This window comes from Moschus berezovskii, chromosome 16, assembly GCF_049115385.1.
Source record: "Moschus berezovskii isolate FMDL1 chromosome 16, NW_MosBer_1.0, whole genome shotgun sequence".
Classification (NCBI taxonomy): domain Eukaryota; kingdom Metazoa; phylum Chordata; class Mammalia; order Artiodactyla; family Moschidae; genus Moschus; species Moschus berezovskii.
In genome coordinates, this window is record NC_142475.1 from 16989960 (window position 1) to 17002501 (window position 12542).

The 12542-nt window shown below is 36.9% G+C and overlaps 1 protein-coding gene across 7 annotated transcripts in view; it reads left to right on the forward strand.

Annotated features, from left to right (window-relative positions):
• Positions 1-12542, forward strand: part of VPS13B (vacuolar protein sorting 13 homolog B) — a 767155-nt gene that overhangs the window by 483167 nt on the left and 271446 nt on the right. For all 7 annotated transcript variants that reach the window (XM_055431816.2, XM_055431817.2, XM_055431818.2 and 4 more), the window contains exon 33: positions 1166-1309. In XM_055431816.2, the coding sequence (XP_055287791.2) occupies positions 1166-1309 (144 nt within the window). The remainder of the gene's footprint in view (positions 1-1165; positions 1310-12542) is intronic.

Below are 12542 nucleotides of genomic sequence, written 5' to 3' on the forward strand. Positions count from 1 at the left end.
AGTCCATAGGGTTGCAAAGAGTCGGACACGACTGAGCCTACTAGGGGAAGTTAGGTTAGACAGGATATCTCTATATCCACAAAAATTGTATAAAAATTAAGTAAGTCTACTAATATCCTTCAGTTACTTAGCAACACAGTTTGTTTAAAATACACAAGTGTATTGCTTTCATCATTACTTAAGGAATAAAATAAGAATTCTAACTATAATGAATAAAATCTGGAAACTTTTGGGGAGAAAGTTTATTTAACTTAAAAAAAAAAAAGGGATCATTTCCGACATGCTGTTCTTTATAGCTCTATTAAAAGCTGCTCTAAGCTGTGTAGTTTGTATTTGGACCCATCCTAAGTGTCCTTAAATTCATTCTCTTGGATGACACTAATAAAGAGAAGGTTTGTTGGACATTTCCAAGCATTTGAAAATTGTCCACATGCACTTCATGACAAGAGGCAGGGCTTCTGCTTATTAAGGGAAACTTCTGAATTGTTTTTCATATCTGTTTTCCTTCACTGGTTTTCCAACAGTGGAGTTCAAGTGACTCTGTTATGCAGAACAGCATCAGTTAAGTTGTGGACATCTACCTAATATTGCCAAGATTTTAGCAGTTTAAAGAAGTGAAATTAATTAGTCTAGCTGTCTTTGGCTTCAGCGCTCCATTTTGTTATGAATCATTTGGAGTGGATCTTTTGGAGAATACTCAGACCGTACCACCTGTGACTGTAATTGCTGCCTATAATTGCCTGTCTGCCCACGTAGATTGTAATCTTCTCAAAGGCAGATTGCCCTTCAAGACTAGTCTCACTCTCTGTGATGTTCCTAGTACTCTAGTATGCTGCATGGTGCTAATGAAAGAAATAATGATAGTAGTTTGAGGTGTGAAAAGCCAAATGCATATGAAATGGTGAAAAATTCTTGTTTACAGTGGGTTTTCCTGTAACTAGCACATGGCCTGGTGCACAACAGGCCCTCATAAATGTTTATTAATTTAATCCACTAAACTATGTCAAGTAACTGTTCTCACCATATCTGCTATTCTCATTAATATATGAACTTGAGTCCCAGGAGAATTCATCAACATTCATAAAGCTCAAATAAGTAGAAATGATAAATTATCATATAATGCTATCATGCTTCTTTATCTGTATTCAACCTTTTTTTCCTTCAGGAGATTTTAGTGTGTGGCCATTCCTTGGAAGTTAATATAACCACAAACCTGGACTTCTTCCTAAGTGTGGCTCAAGTTCAACTCTTACATCAGTTAATAGTAGCAAATATGACTGGACTGGAACCATCAAACAAAGCCACAGAGGTAACTCTTACCTGATTTTGATTAGCTTACTGCATTGGTGCCAACTTTACATTGATGATAGAAAAACAATAATTAAATGCTTTCTGCTAATTATTCTATATTTAAGTTTATTCAAAATATGTATATAAATCATTTTGGATTGGTATGCTTTATTTTTGCAATTTGCTTGGTCTCTTTTCCCATAATTTATCATGCACCTTTGCAAAATTGCTGTGGCCCGGGCCCAGAAAAGTCACTGTTAAAAGCATGATTTTATTACCCTGCTGCAGTTTTTAAAGTACAGTGCACAAAACCTGGTATAGCTTTCACTTACTCAGATCCATTACAGGGACAGGGCCTCTTTTGGAAATGAACTTTGTAAGAGTACAATGGGAATAGCTTCAAAAAATAGCTTCTAAAGCATTTGTTTCCCATGCTCAGTGAAGAATGGACATAATCAAAAAACTTGAATGCCTGCCTAGAATTTTAATTTTGATCCAGTGTTCATTGGAAGCCTGCATTGTAACCACAAAGCATGTCAACATGAAACAAAGAAAGCTGCTTGTTAGATGCTTCTCAAGATATTGTTTCTTTGCTTTTTGTTTCTCTACTGTTATAATCACATCTGTACTTACAGTAATTATTTTATAAAAGCTGTAATGAAGAACCTGTTTATCTATGAAAATGGCATTGCTTATATTTTTGTAATGAGTTAGACACAGAAGTCTCTTAAGTGTTGTTTATTAAGGAGAAAGGGAAGGAGGAGGTGTTCCCTGAGAGCCTCTTGATACTAAGCAAGTGTGCCAGGTATTTTCATGTAAGATAACTCGTGTATCTTCAAGCATGTTATTAACAACCACTCTGTGAGCCAGATGTGAGCATTATCACCATCTTACAGATTAAGACATTGGGGCTCAGAGACAGTAAGAGACCTGCCTGACAGCATACACACATCACTAAAAAATGGTGAATCAGAGTATTTAAATCTTTCAAATCAGTGCTTTTTTCATTCTACCACAGTTGCTGTACTATAACTGTTACCTTAGTCTCAATCACCTTTTTAAAAAATTATTTAAAAATGATAAAAGCTGTTAACTTTCATAAAGATTCTCTTAACTGCATCATCTTTCACCACCCATGATTTGTTTGCTCAGTATCTTTTAAAAGGACTATAAAGGTATATACTCTTCACAATATTGACTTTTTCCCCCAATGTATTTTAGACAATCCATAAGAATATAAATATATAATATGAAAGTAAGCAGAGCAAAAAGTTTTCCCCATGGCATTTTCAATGAAATCCTTGAAGCAACTTAGGTTGGAAACAAACATATTATTTGTGCCAATTTTATGAACCTTTCATGTGACAGAATCTGTCATGTGAAATCTAACTCATGGATTTCTGATGTGTTTTAGGAATTTATAGAATTTAGCAATTGGTTGCTAACTATTTACCTACCTATTTCTAATATCTATTGGTAGGATCTGATTTCAGTAAATAAGCCCCACTCAGAGTTAGATTACTAACAACTCTTTCCTGAATGTCACGTCTTTTCTCACAGTTCTGTAAACAAGCTAGGATTAGTTTTGCTGTTTTAAAAATATGTCTGTGGCCCTTTATTCCTTCCTGGAGATGATATTAAAAGTACAGACAGTATACTGAAATACAGTATAAGCAGTACACTGCAAAATTATTAGTATGGTAAAATTTATTTTATGTGTGTTCTACCACAACTATTGGAAAAAAAAAGAAGTACAAACTCCAACGAGGGAAGACAGTTTGTTCCTTTCCACTGCCTCAGTAAGGTATGTCTGTGAAATTTCAGTATTAAAAAAAAGATCTTCCATGAACTAGAATATTTTTCTGTTCATAAATGAGTAACAAAACTCATATCTGATACATAAAGATATTGGTAAAGAATTTGTATAATTTCTTCCTTAAATGTCTGATAGAATTCACCAGTGACCCATCTAGACCTGAAGCTTTCTGTTTTTGAAGTTGATTAATTATTGATTCAACTTTTTTAATACTTGTAGGCCTGTTCAGATCCTCTTTTGCATCTTATGTGAGTTTTGTTAGAGTCTGTCTTTCAAGGAATGGTTTGTTTTCTTTAAATGGTATGGGCTTGGACATAGTATTTCTTTATTATTCTTTCAGTGTATGTAGGAGCTGTAGTTATGTCCCCTCTTGCATTTCTGGTGTTAGTAATTTGATCCCTCTCTTTGGGTTTTTGTTTGTTTTTTAGTTTTTGGGTTTTTTGGTTAGCCTGGCTTAGAGGGTTGTCAGCGTTACTGATCTTTTTAAAGAATCAACTCTTGGTTTTATTTATTTTCTCGTTGTGATTTCCTGTTTTCAATTTCATTGATTTCTCCTCTAATTATTATTTCATTTTCCCTGCTTACTTTTAATGGTGTTAATATTTTCAAAAAATGTTTTACAAGGTTTCATTTGAAACATTAGTTTTGAAAACTATTCAGGAGCATGAAAAGTTGATTTTGTTACTAGAGGAAACATATCTACAGTATAAACAAAGAGGAAGGAAGATGGATAGGTCTTTGAAAATCAAAAGGAAAACAGTGAACCAATCTAAGGATTATTGCTAGAACCAAGATTTAATAATATGCCAAGGTCCGTCTAGTTAAGGCTATGGTTTTTCCAGTGGTCATATATGGATGTGAGAGTTGGACTGTGAAGAAAGCTGATCGCCGAAAAATTGATGCTTTTGAACTGTGGTGTTGGAGAAGATTCTTGAGAGTCCCTTGGATTGCAAGGAGATCCAACCAGTCCATCCTGAAGGAGATCAGTCCTGGGTGTTCATTGGAAGGACTGATGCTAAAGCTGAAGCTCCAGTACTTTGGCCACCTCATGCGAAGAGTTGACTCACTGGAGAAGACTCTGATGCTGGGAGGGATTGGGGGCAGGAGGAGAAGGGGACGACAGAATGAGATGGCTGGATGGCATCACTGACTCGATGGGCATGAGTTTGAGTGAACTCCGGGAGTTGGTGATGGACAGGGAGGCCTGGCGTGCTGTGATTCATGGTGTCGCAGAGTCAGACACGACTGAGCGACTGAACAACTGAACTAACTTATATAGACAAATAGCATATAAAAGTTTCAAGTATATAGCTAAAAGAGAAGCATTTCAGGTAATAAAATGACCAGCTGATTACAATCCAATATTTTTGCTCTAAAAATGTACTCACTGCCTAGTGATCAAACAGTGTATTTGTACACTTTCATTTTCCGTGTTTCCTTCAAGTGTTACAGCTTCCATGATTTCTGGTTCCCAGAATATGCAGTTTCTTCGTTGTAAATTAACGTTTTCTTATTTTTCTATGTGTATATGACAGGGTGAGAAAATACGCAAGAAAATAAACATGTAGTAATCAAAGAGAAGGCAATGGCAAGCCACTCCAGTACTGCTGCTGCTGCTGCTAAGTCACTTCAGTCGTGTCCGACTCTGTGTGACCCCATAGACGGAAGCCCAACAGGCTCCCCCGTCTCTGGGATTCTCCAGGCAAGAACACTGGAGTGGGTTGCCATTTCCTTCTCCAGTACTATTGCCTAGAAAATCCCATGGATGGAGGAGCCTGGTAGGCTGCAGTCCGTGGGGTCGCTAAGGGTCGGACACAACTGAGCAACTTCACTTTCACTTTTCACTTTCACACATTGGAGAAGGAAATGGCAACCCACTCCAGTGTTCTTGCCTGGAGAATCCCAGGGATGGGGGAGCCTGGTGGGCTTCCGTCTATGGGGTCACACAGAGTCGGACATAACTGAAGTGACTTAGCAGCAGCAGCAGTAGCAGTAGCAGCAGTAATCAAAAGTGAAAGTCACTCAGTTGTGTCCAACTCTTTGTGACCCCATGGACTAAACAGCCTTTCCCTTTTCCAGGGGATCTTCCCAACCCAGGGATTGAACCCAGGTTTTCCGCAAGTGGATTCTTTACCAGCTGAGCCACAAGGGAAGCCCAAGAATACTGGAGTGGGTAACCTATGCTTTCTCCAGCAGATGTTCCCAACCCAGGAATCAAACCGGAGTCTCCTGTGTTGCAGGCAGTTTCTTTACTAATTGAGCTATCAGGGAAGCCATTATTCAAAAAGCCACAATTAATTCCATATTACAAAGTACATGTCCTTTTATATTCTATAGTTCGTGTCTCTATGATAGCATCTGGCTCTATAGCACTAGTACAACAGGAGTGCTATTTGGTTTCTTATATCTTAGTTCACTGTCATACACATGAGGTTGGAAGTTCACCTCCGAGATGACTTCATAATCAAATCTAAATGTACAGTTCTAATTTTTCTCCAAAAATAGAGCTCTACTACTCATCCATGGTTTCTTTTCTGATGTTTAACAGGGCAAAATTGGTTTACTCTTTAGAAGATTCTTTACCTTTTTTAAGGTGGTCTAGGTCCCATAAAGGTCCAATTATATAAAAGTGGTTATTAGTAATATAACATTCATGAAAGAAGAATTAACAAGGGAGCTACTTTAACTGCTTGTACCAGTAAGTGTCAGGAAACTTTTGAAGGAGATAATGACTAAACGAAGAGTTAACTTTAATTTGTTCAGGTCTGTTTATGGGCTAGTAATGCAGACCATTTTTATATGATAATAAAAGGAAACTAAACATCATCTTAAGTATTCCTAAAGCTGTTGGTATTCAGGACATTATTATGAGTTGATAAAAAATAAAACAAAAAAATCTACTTTTTTTAAGGGTTCCCTGATGAATCAGCGGTTAAAGAATCCGCCTGCAACGCGGGAGACCTCGTTTTGATTCCTGGGTCATGCAGATCCTCTGGAGAAGAGATAGGCTACCCACCCCAGTATTCTTGGGCTTCCGTAGTGGCTCAGCTGGTAAAGAATCTGCCTGCAATGCAGGAGACCTGGGTTTGATCCCTGGGTTGGGAAGATCCCCTGGAGGAGGGAAAGGCTACCCACTCCAGTATTCTGGCCTGGAGAATTCCATGGACTGTATAGTCCATGGGGTTGCAAAGAGTCAGACACGATTGAGTGACTAAACCACCACCACCACATCTCTTACTTTACTTGTTTTAGTATTACCTATTCATTTTCTCTTACTGTAGGTGAAGATTCCATCTGTTTTACACTTCTCTTTCACTCCTACATTTTCCCAGTATTCTTATGTTTCTAAAGTCAGTATGAATTGTTTTCATTATAAAGACTATAATATGATTATATTTCCTCTCCTATATTCTTCTGTTTTCCCTAAAGTTAATCATTGCCACATTCTTTTTATTTGCTCAGGTTTTTTATTGTTGCTAAGTCTCTATGTCTTCTCTCTCTCTACCCCGATCCCAACTCTCACCAATACATAATACCTGGTATATAAGTTATTTTTTTACACTTTGTGACTTATAATGTCATCTCTGCTTTTCCTTTAAATCTGTTTTTCCTAAAATTTTACTTCTGCCTTCTTCCTGGACCAGTAGTCCTCTCAACTTGCTGCAGACTTGACACAACTGATTAACGTGAGAGAAGGTTGTGATTTTTTAGGGTAATGATAGAATTTTGGGAAATTATAGGTAATCAATAAGTAATGTTTTTTCTGTGAATATAAATTAATAAAATCGCCAGTATCTTTATCCCACCATTCTAAAATATTAGATATTTTGAGTCCTCTATAGAAGGACACGACTGAGCGACTGAACTGAACTGAACTGATAGAAATAATGATGGTATAGAAAAATATTGTAATATGACTCATTACACATGCCTAATATAGTTTGCTTGGGTGTTTTTACAGTTTGCTATAAAATAGAATGTAATAGGTTGGACTTTTTTGATATACGCAATCACTATTGAGTATATACCCTAGGAATGGTGACAGAGGTTGTTTTTCGGTATTATTATTATTGTTTTAGTTTGGAAATCATCTGCTTTGGAGTTTATTCATTTTAGGAATGGAAATTCTGAATTTTTTAGTCAACGGTGTAAAATTCTTACAAGACATACTTGTCTAACCTAAGGATTGCTGGAGGTTGTTGGAACTGGGAACTTAGAAGTAAAGAAGAGGAGAACAGGCTTTGAGTGGTGGTGTAGTAGCAGGTGTTTTCTGGAGTGGAACTTTAGGCAAGATGAGCAAAACAAAGGCAAATATACCTTGAGAACACATGTGAGTGGAGATAGGGTTTGAAAGCAGGAACTAAGGCTGGTTTTGGAGAGGATGTTGATGTTCTGAGTCTGCCTCAGTGCTTCCTGTCTTGAGGTGGACATGAATGCAAGAGGCCATTTCAGAGTTCACGTACATCTGTAACCTTTCTCATTAGAAAAGGACATAGGGGTTTTGAATAGCATGCTTGTGGTGTCTTTCCATTAGCATTACTATGCTGAGTGTGTGTTTCCCTTCAGAGGTATCTGGATGGACCACTTGTAACCAGGCAATAAACCCAAGCCCCAATAAAATATGGATTCAAGCAGAACCTTAAATGGACATGAGGGCCTGGGAGGAAATACCTTGAATTTCTTCAACTGTAGACCTGGAAGTGATATTAAGTATATTACTACCTATTCTCTCCAAGGGAAGGACTTCTTAGGTACACTGAGCTATCACACCTGTTTCAGTAAGTTAGACCTTGTCAGTGTTAAAAATAGTATAATTTTCTCCTGATAAACAAGCTTATTCTTAGAAAGAAACACACCATTGTTACTTCAAGGTAGATCGTAAACATTAAGAAAGCAAGAAAAATTTAATTTTCCAGTCATTCTGATATTTATCCCATATAGATTTCCTGACCAGAAGTCCAGTGAATGTACCAAGTTTTCCTGAGGCAGTATTGAACTATTGTCCTAGTCTTTTTCAGCAGTATTCACTGAGGGCTTACTCTATACCAGACACACTGGCTACCAACAGATAGAGGTATGAAAAAGAAACATACTGTGGCCCCCGCCCTCTAGGATTTTATAATGTGCATGTAAAACAAAGCATAAATTTATAAATAAAAACTCAAAGCAGTAAACAAAAAGTGTCAAATAAGCTCTGTTTAAAACTAGTGCTGTAGTTACTATGCAGAATAAGAAAACTAGGTGGTCAGAGATCTGGCTTCATAGAGAAGTTGGGTTTAAATAGAGAAGAGTGACCTGCCTTGTGTACTCAGTAAATATTGAACCCTTTGTATGTGTCAAATGCTGTCATAGGTACTAGGGTAACAGTATTAAACAAAAGAGGTAAAGTTTCTGATTTCATGTTCTGGTGCTCATATATTCAAGGGTGAAGATAAATAATAATAAATAATTGGAACTAGATCAATATATATTGATACCTATATAACTAGTAATATATGATTGTATATATAAACATATGTATATACATACATGTATACATATGTACAAACTCATCCATGCACATAACTGGTTGCATTCATTACTTACCATTTGCCCAAAATTAGTCCTGTGGTCACACCTGGCTGTAAGAGAGGCTGGAAATGTAGTCTTTCTAATACAAGACCATATGCCTTGCTAAAAAGCATTTTTATAATGAAAGAAGATAATGAATATTGGGGTACAACTGACAGCCTAAGCCACAAAGACTTCAGGATCACCTGGTATTCAGCTAGGATAGTACTTAGAAAGCAACCTTTGCTCTCCCTAATACTTTGAACATATCCTAAAAAGTTCTACACCATATAATTTTGCAGATCGTTACTCAGCATTTCTAACTCTCATCTACTAATAGAACTCCCCTTCCTTTGGCTGAACAACATTCTCGTATTAATACTTTATGTGGTTTTGATAAGGATTCCCATTTCATTGTAGACATGAGACAAAGGCCTGGTTAGTTATCGTATCAGTCTCCCTGACCCAGTTATTGTTCCAAATAAGGGCAGTTTATTCCAGCGAGTTCAGTGTTGCATATGAAGACACTGGGAAGAATAAGTCCTCTCTGCTAGGGATCGTTAAGTTCAGATGTTGTCATATTGGAGCTTTCTTTGACCACTGCCCCACTCTTCTTCTCTACTGTCAAATGAAGAAAACCTGTGTCAGAAAAGAGGTGTTGAACTTATAGAAATGAGCAAAACTGAGAGAAAGAGAAAATCTTTGACATCATCTGAGTCCCTTGACACAGTTCCAGTCAATGAGTTATAGAGAGAAGTATTCTACTTATTTCTAGGAAAGTCTCCATATTCTTTTTACTCCTTGAAATAACAGCAGTGGAAGTGACATGCTACTTGTTACCATGTGGTGACAAACATGGGGACAAAAGCCACACACAGAGGTTAGCACAGTGGGTAGTGTAATACTAAAATGTGACATCATGGTGCCACTGCAACCAGCCCTAGACTTTGTTTTATGTTAAAGTAAAGTATTAAGCCACTAATATTTGGCTTTCTGTTACATAAGGCCAAACCCAGTACTCACTGATGCAGACAATATTGCAGTGTTCTGAAGTGGAGATAATAAAACCCAGGGAAGGTACTGAGCACAGAATAGAATTTGATGCTGAGTAAATGCTGTAGTACGAATTAGTAAATGAATTCCTTAATTCACAGGAAGTCCTATTTCTGTTCATAGAAATAGCAAAGATAAGATGTATACCTCATACAGGACTTCCCAGGTGGTGCTGGTAGTAAAGAACCCGCCTGGCAATGCAGGAGATGAAAAAGGTGCAGGTTCGATCCCTGGGTTAGGAAGAACCGCTGGAGGAGGGCATGGCAATTCACTCCAGTGTTCTTGCCTGGAGAATCCCATGATCAGAGGAGCCTGGCGGGCTACAGTCCATGGGGTCACATAGTTGGACATGATTGAAGGGACTTAGCACAGAACATGACACATATATATCAAAAAAACTAGAAGAAATTGATGATTAATTGTATGTTTGATGGAGACAGGTTGGGTATATACTGAAAGCTTTGAATACTAGACTGTAATGTTTTAAGTAATTTAGGCAGTAGAGAGTAATTGAAAATAGCTAAGCTAGAGAGTAACTCTTAACAGGTGTGCTTTGAAGCCCAGATTCGTTTTAGACTGAACCTATCAACTGTACTCACACACTGATAGGAGGTATGTGATCTTCAAACACAAATATTATAGTTACATTTTCTTTTATTCTAACAGAATATGCTATATTCTATTACAGTATCAGTTTATTTCAGTTAGGATTTGAAATTGCTGTAGCGTATATCACCTATTGTTTCCAAAAGCTATAATTCTTATATATGTGTGTATATATATATATACAATTAAAAAAAAAATTTTAAAGGACACACTTTTAAAATGGACTAAATAGAAGGGTGAGAGGGCTAAGATTGCCCTGGGTTGTGTTCATAGGGCTGCAGTAATTACTCCATTATTCCTGAATAGCAAGTAATCATCTTATTAAGCCTACTTACAGAGGGAGTGTATGTAAGGAGTAACACATGCTCATTTTCAAATCACTGTTTCAGAGTAAATAAAACTTTTGTAGCAAAATAAAAACCATGTTTTTAGGGGTAAAGAATGGAACCACATCATTGGGAATCTGAAGGTGGAGTTTCTTTGATCCACACACTGCAGATCCTGGCAAGGAGTGTAGACAGCTTCTAAGACTAATTGAGCATTTCTTCCTTTGCCTTCTTGCCTTCCTCCTTTTCCTCCTCCACTTAACCACTTGGTTTTAGGCACTTCCTTAGCTCTCCTTTCTTTTCAGTCTCCGGCAATGACTCACTTAGTAACCTGTTCCATGCCTGTTTCGGTACCTTTACTTATACTCTGACAGCTCTAAATTTTTTTTTTTTCAAGAAAAATATTATTTACCCAAAAAGTTAACTTTGATGATCATAAAATGAACAGTACTTAGTCCATATTTCTTCAGATTTCTAAAATAATGGGTATTTCCACCAAAATAAGGTTACTATTCACCAAGAAATTTGCTCTTATTTGTTGTATTTGACTCCTCCACACCTATTTAAGGAATTAAGAACCCCATAAAGCAGTGTATCCAGCTCTCCATGAAGCATGATAAAATTATAGTTAAAAAAAAAAAAAGAGTTATAATCAAACTGGTCAGATAAGATGAAGGTCCCTTAGCTACAGCTCCATCTAAAGACTTCTATTCCCTCTCATCTGTGCTTCTCCCTAAGCCTCCTTGTCTGTTCTATGTTTATATTTCTTCCTGCCTGTGCTAAGTTATATGCCTTCTCTCTGATCTTGAAATCTCTCTTTTCTTACATATTTCTCTTAAATTTTCAACCCTGTCTTTTAATACCTTATTCCTCATGGTATTCATCTGTAAGGTCAAAGAAAGCTCTAGGAAAATAGGTTATAGCTAATTATTATCTCTTTTGAGTCAAAATATGATAAAAAGAGCTAGCTGTACAAAATAACTGAGAGTCAGTGATTTGCTTGGTTTCATATCTGACAGGCTATACTTTTCTAACAAGCAGACTTTTGGACTTTCAATTACTTTTACATGGAAGAATCGACTTTAAAAAATATTAACATCAGAGCCATGGGAATGTATATAATTCTCATCTAAGATTTCATACATTTTAAAATTGCTTATTTCTAGACCTTTGGCTTTTCATCAAAGGTTTTCTGTAGAAAATGACTAAAAACCCTCTCACAGAGTATAGAGATATATAAAATAAACACCATGACTTAAATCAAATAATCTTCCTTCTACCCTTTTTTAAGGTTCCTGGACTTCAACAAATGTGCCATAGGTGCCTTTATACCTTTCTTTATAAAAATTGGCCCATTCAGTAATGTACCATTGGAAGATAAAAAAGACTGGGAAGACTGAAGTATTCTGTATCTTGATTATGGCAGTCGTTACACAACTGTAGACACTCATCAAAGACCATTAACTGTATGTTTTAAAAAGTGAATTTTATTACCAACAAATTCCATGCCAGTAAACCTGACTTAAAAACGTTTGACCACTTAGTAACACAGCTTTGGAAGACACAAAAATCCATTAGCAACAGTGATCCCCATTAGTGTGAGAGTGTCTATTACTGAAGTTCTGAAGTGGCTGCCCAGTGTCTGTAACACCAGCTAACAATGGGTGCTCACCATGTGCCAAGTGGTCTAAGTAGTATAGGTAGTTTAACTCCTTTAGTCCTTACAGTAACCCTGTGAGTTTGGGGCTCTTTCTTAAACTGTACTGGTATGGAAACTGTGTGTCAAGAAAGCCCTATAATTTGCACCAGATTGTATAACTAATAAGTATCAGAACCAAACTATTCCCCCTATCCCCTGCTTGAGAACATAGTGGTTAAAAGTGCTATTAGTTCAGTGACCT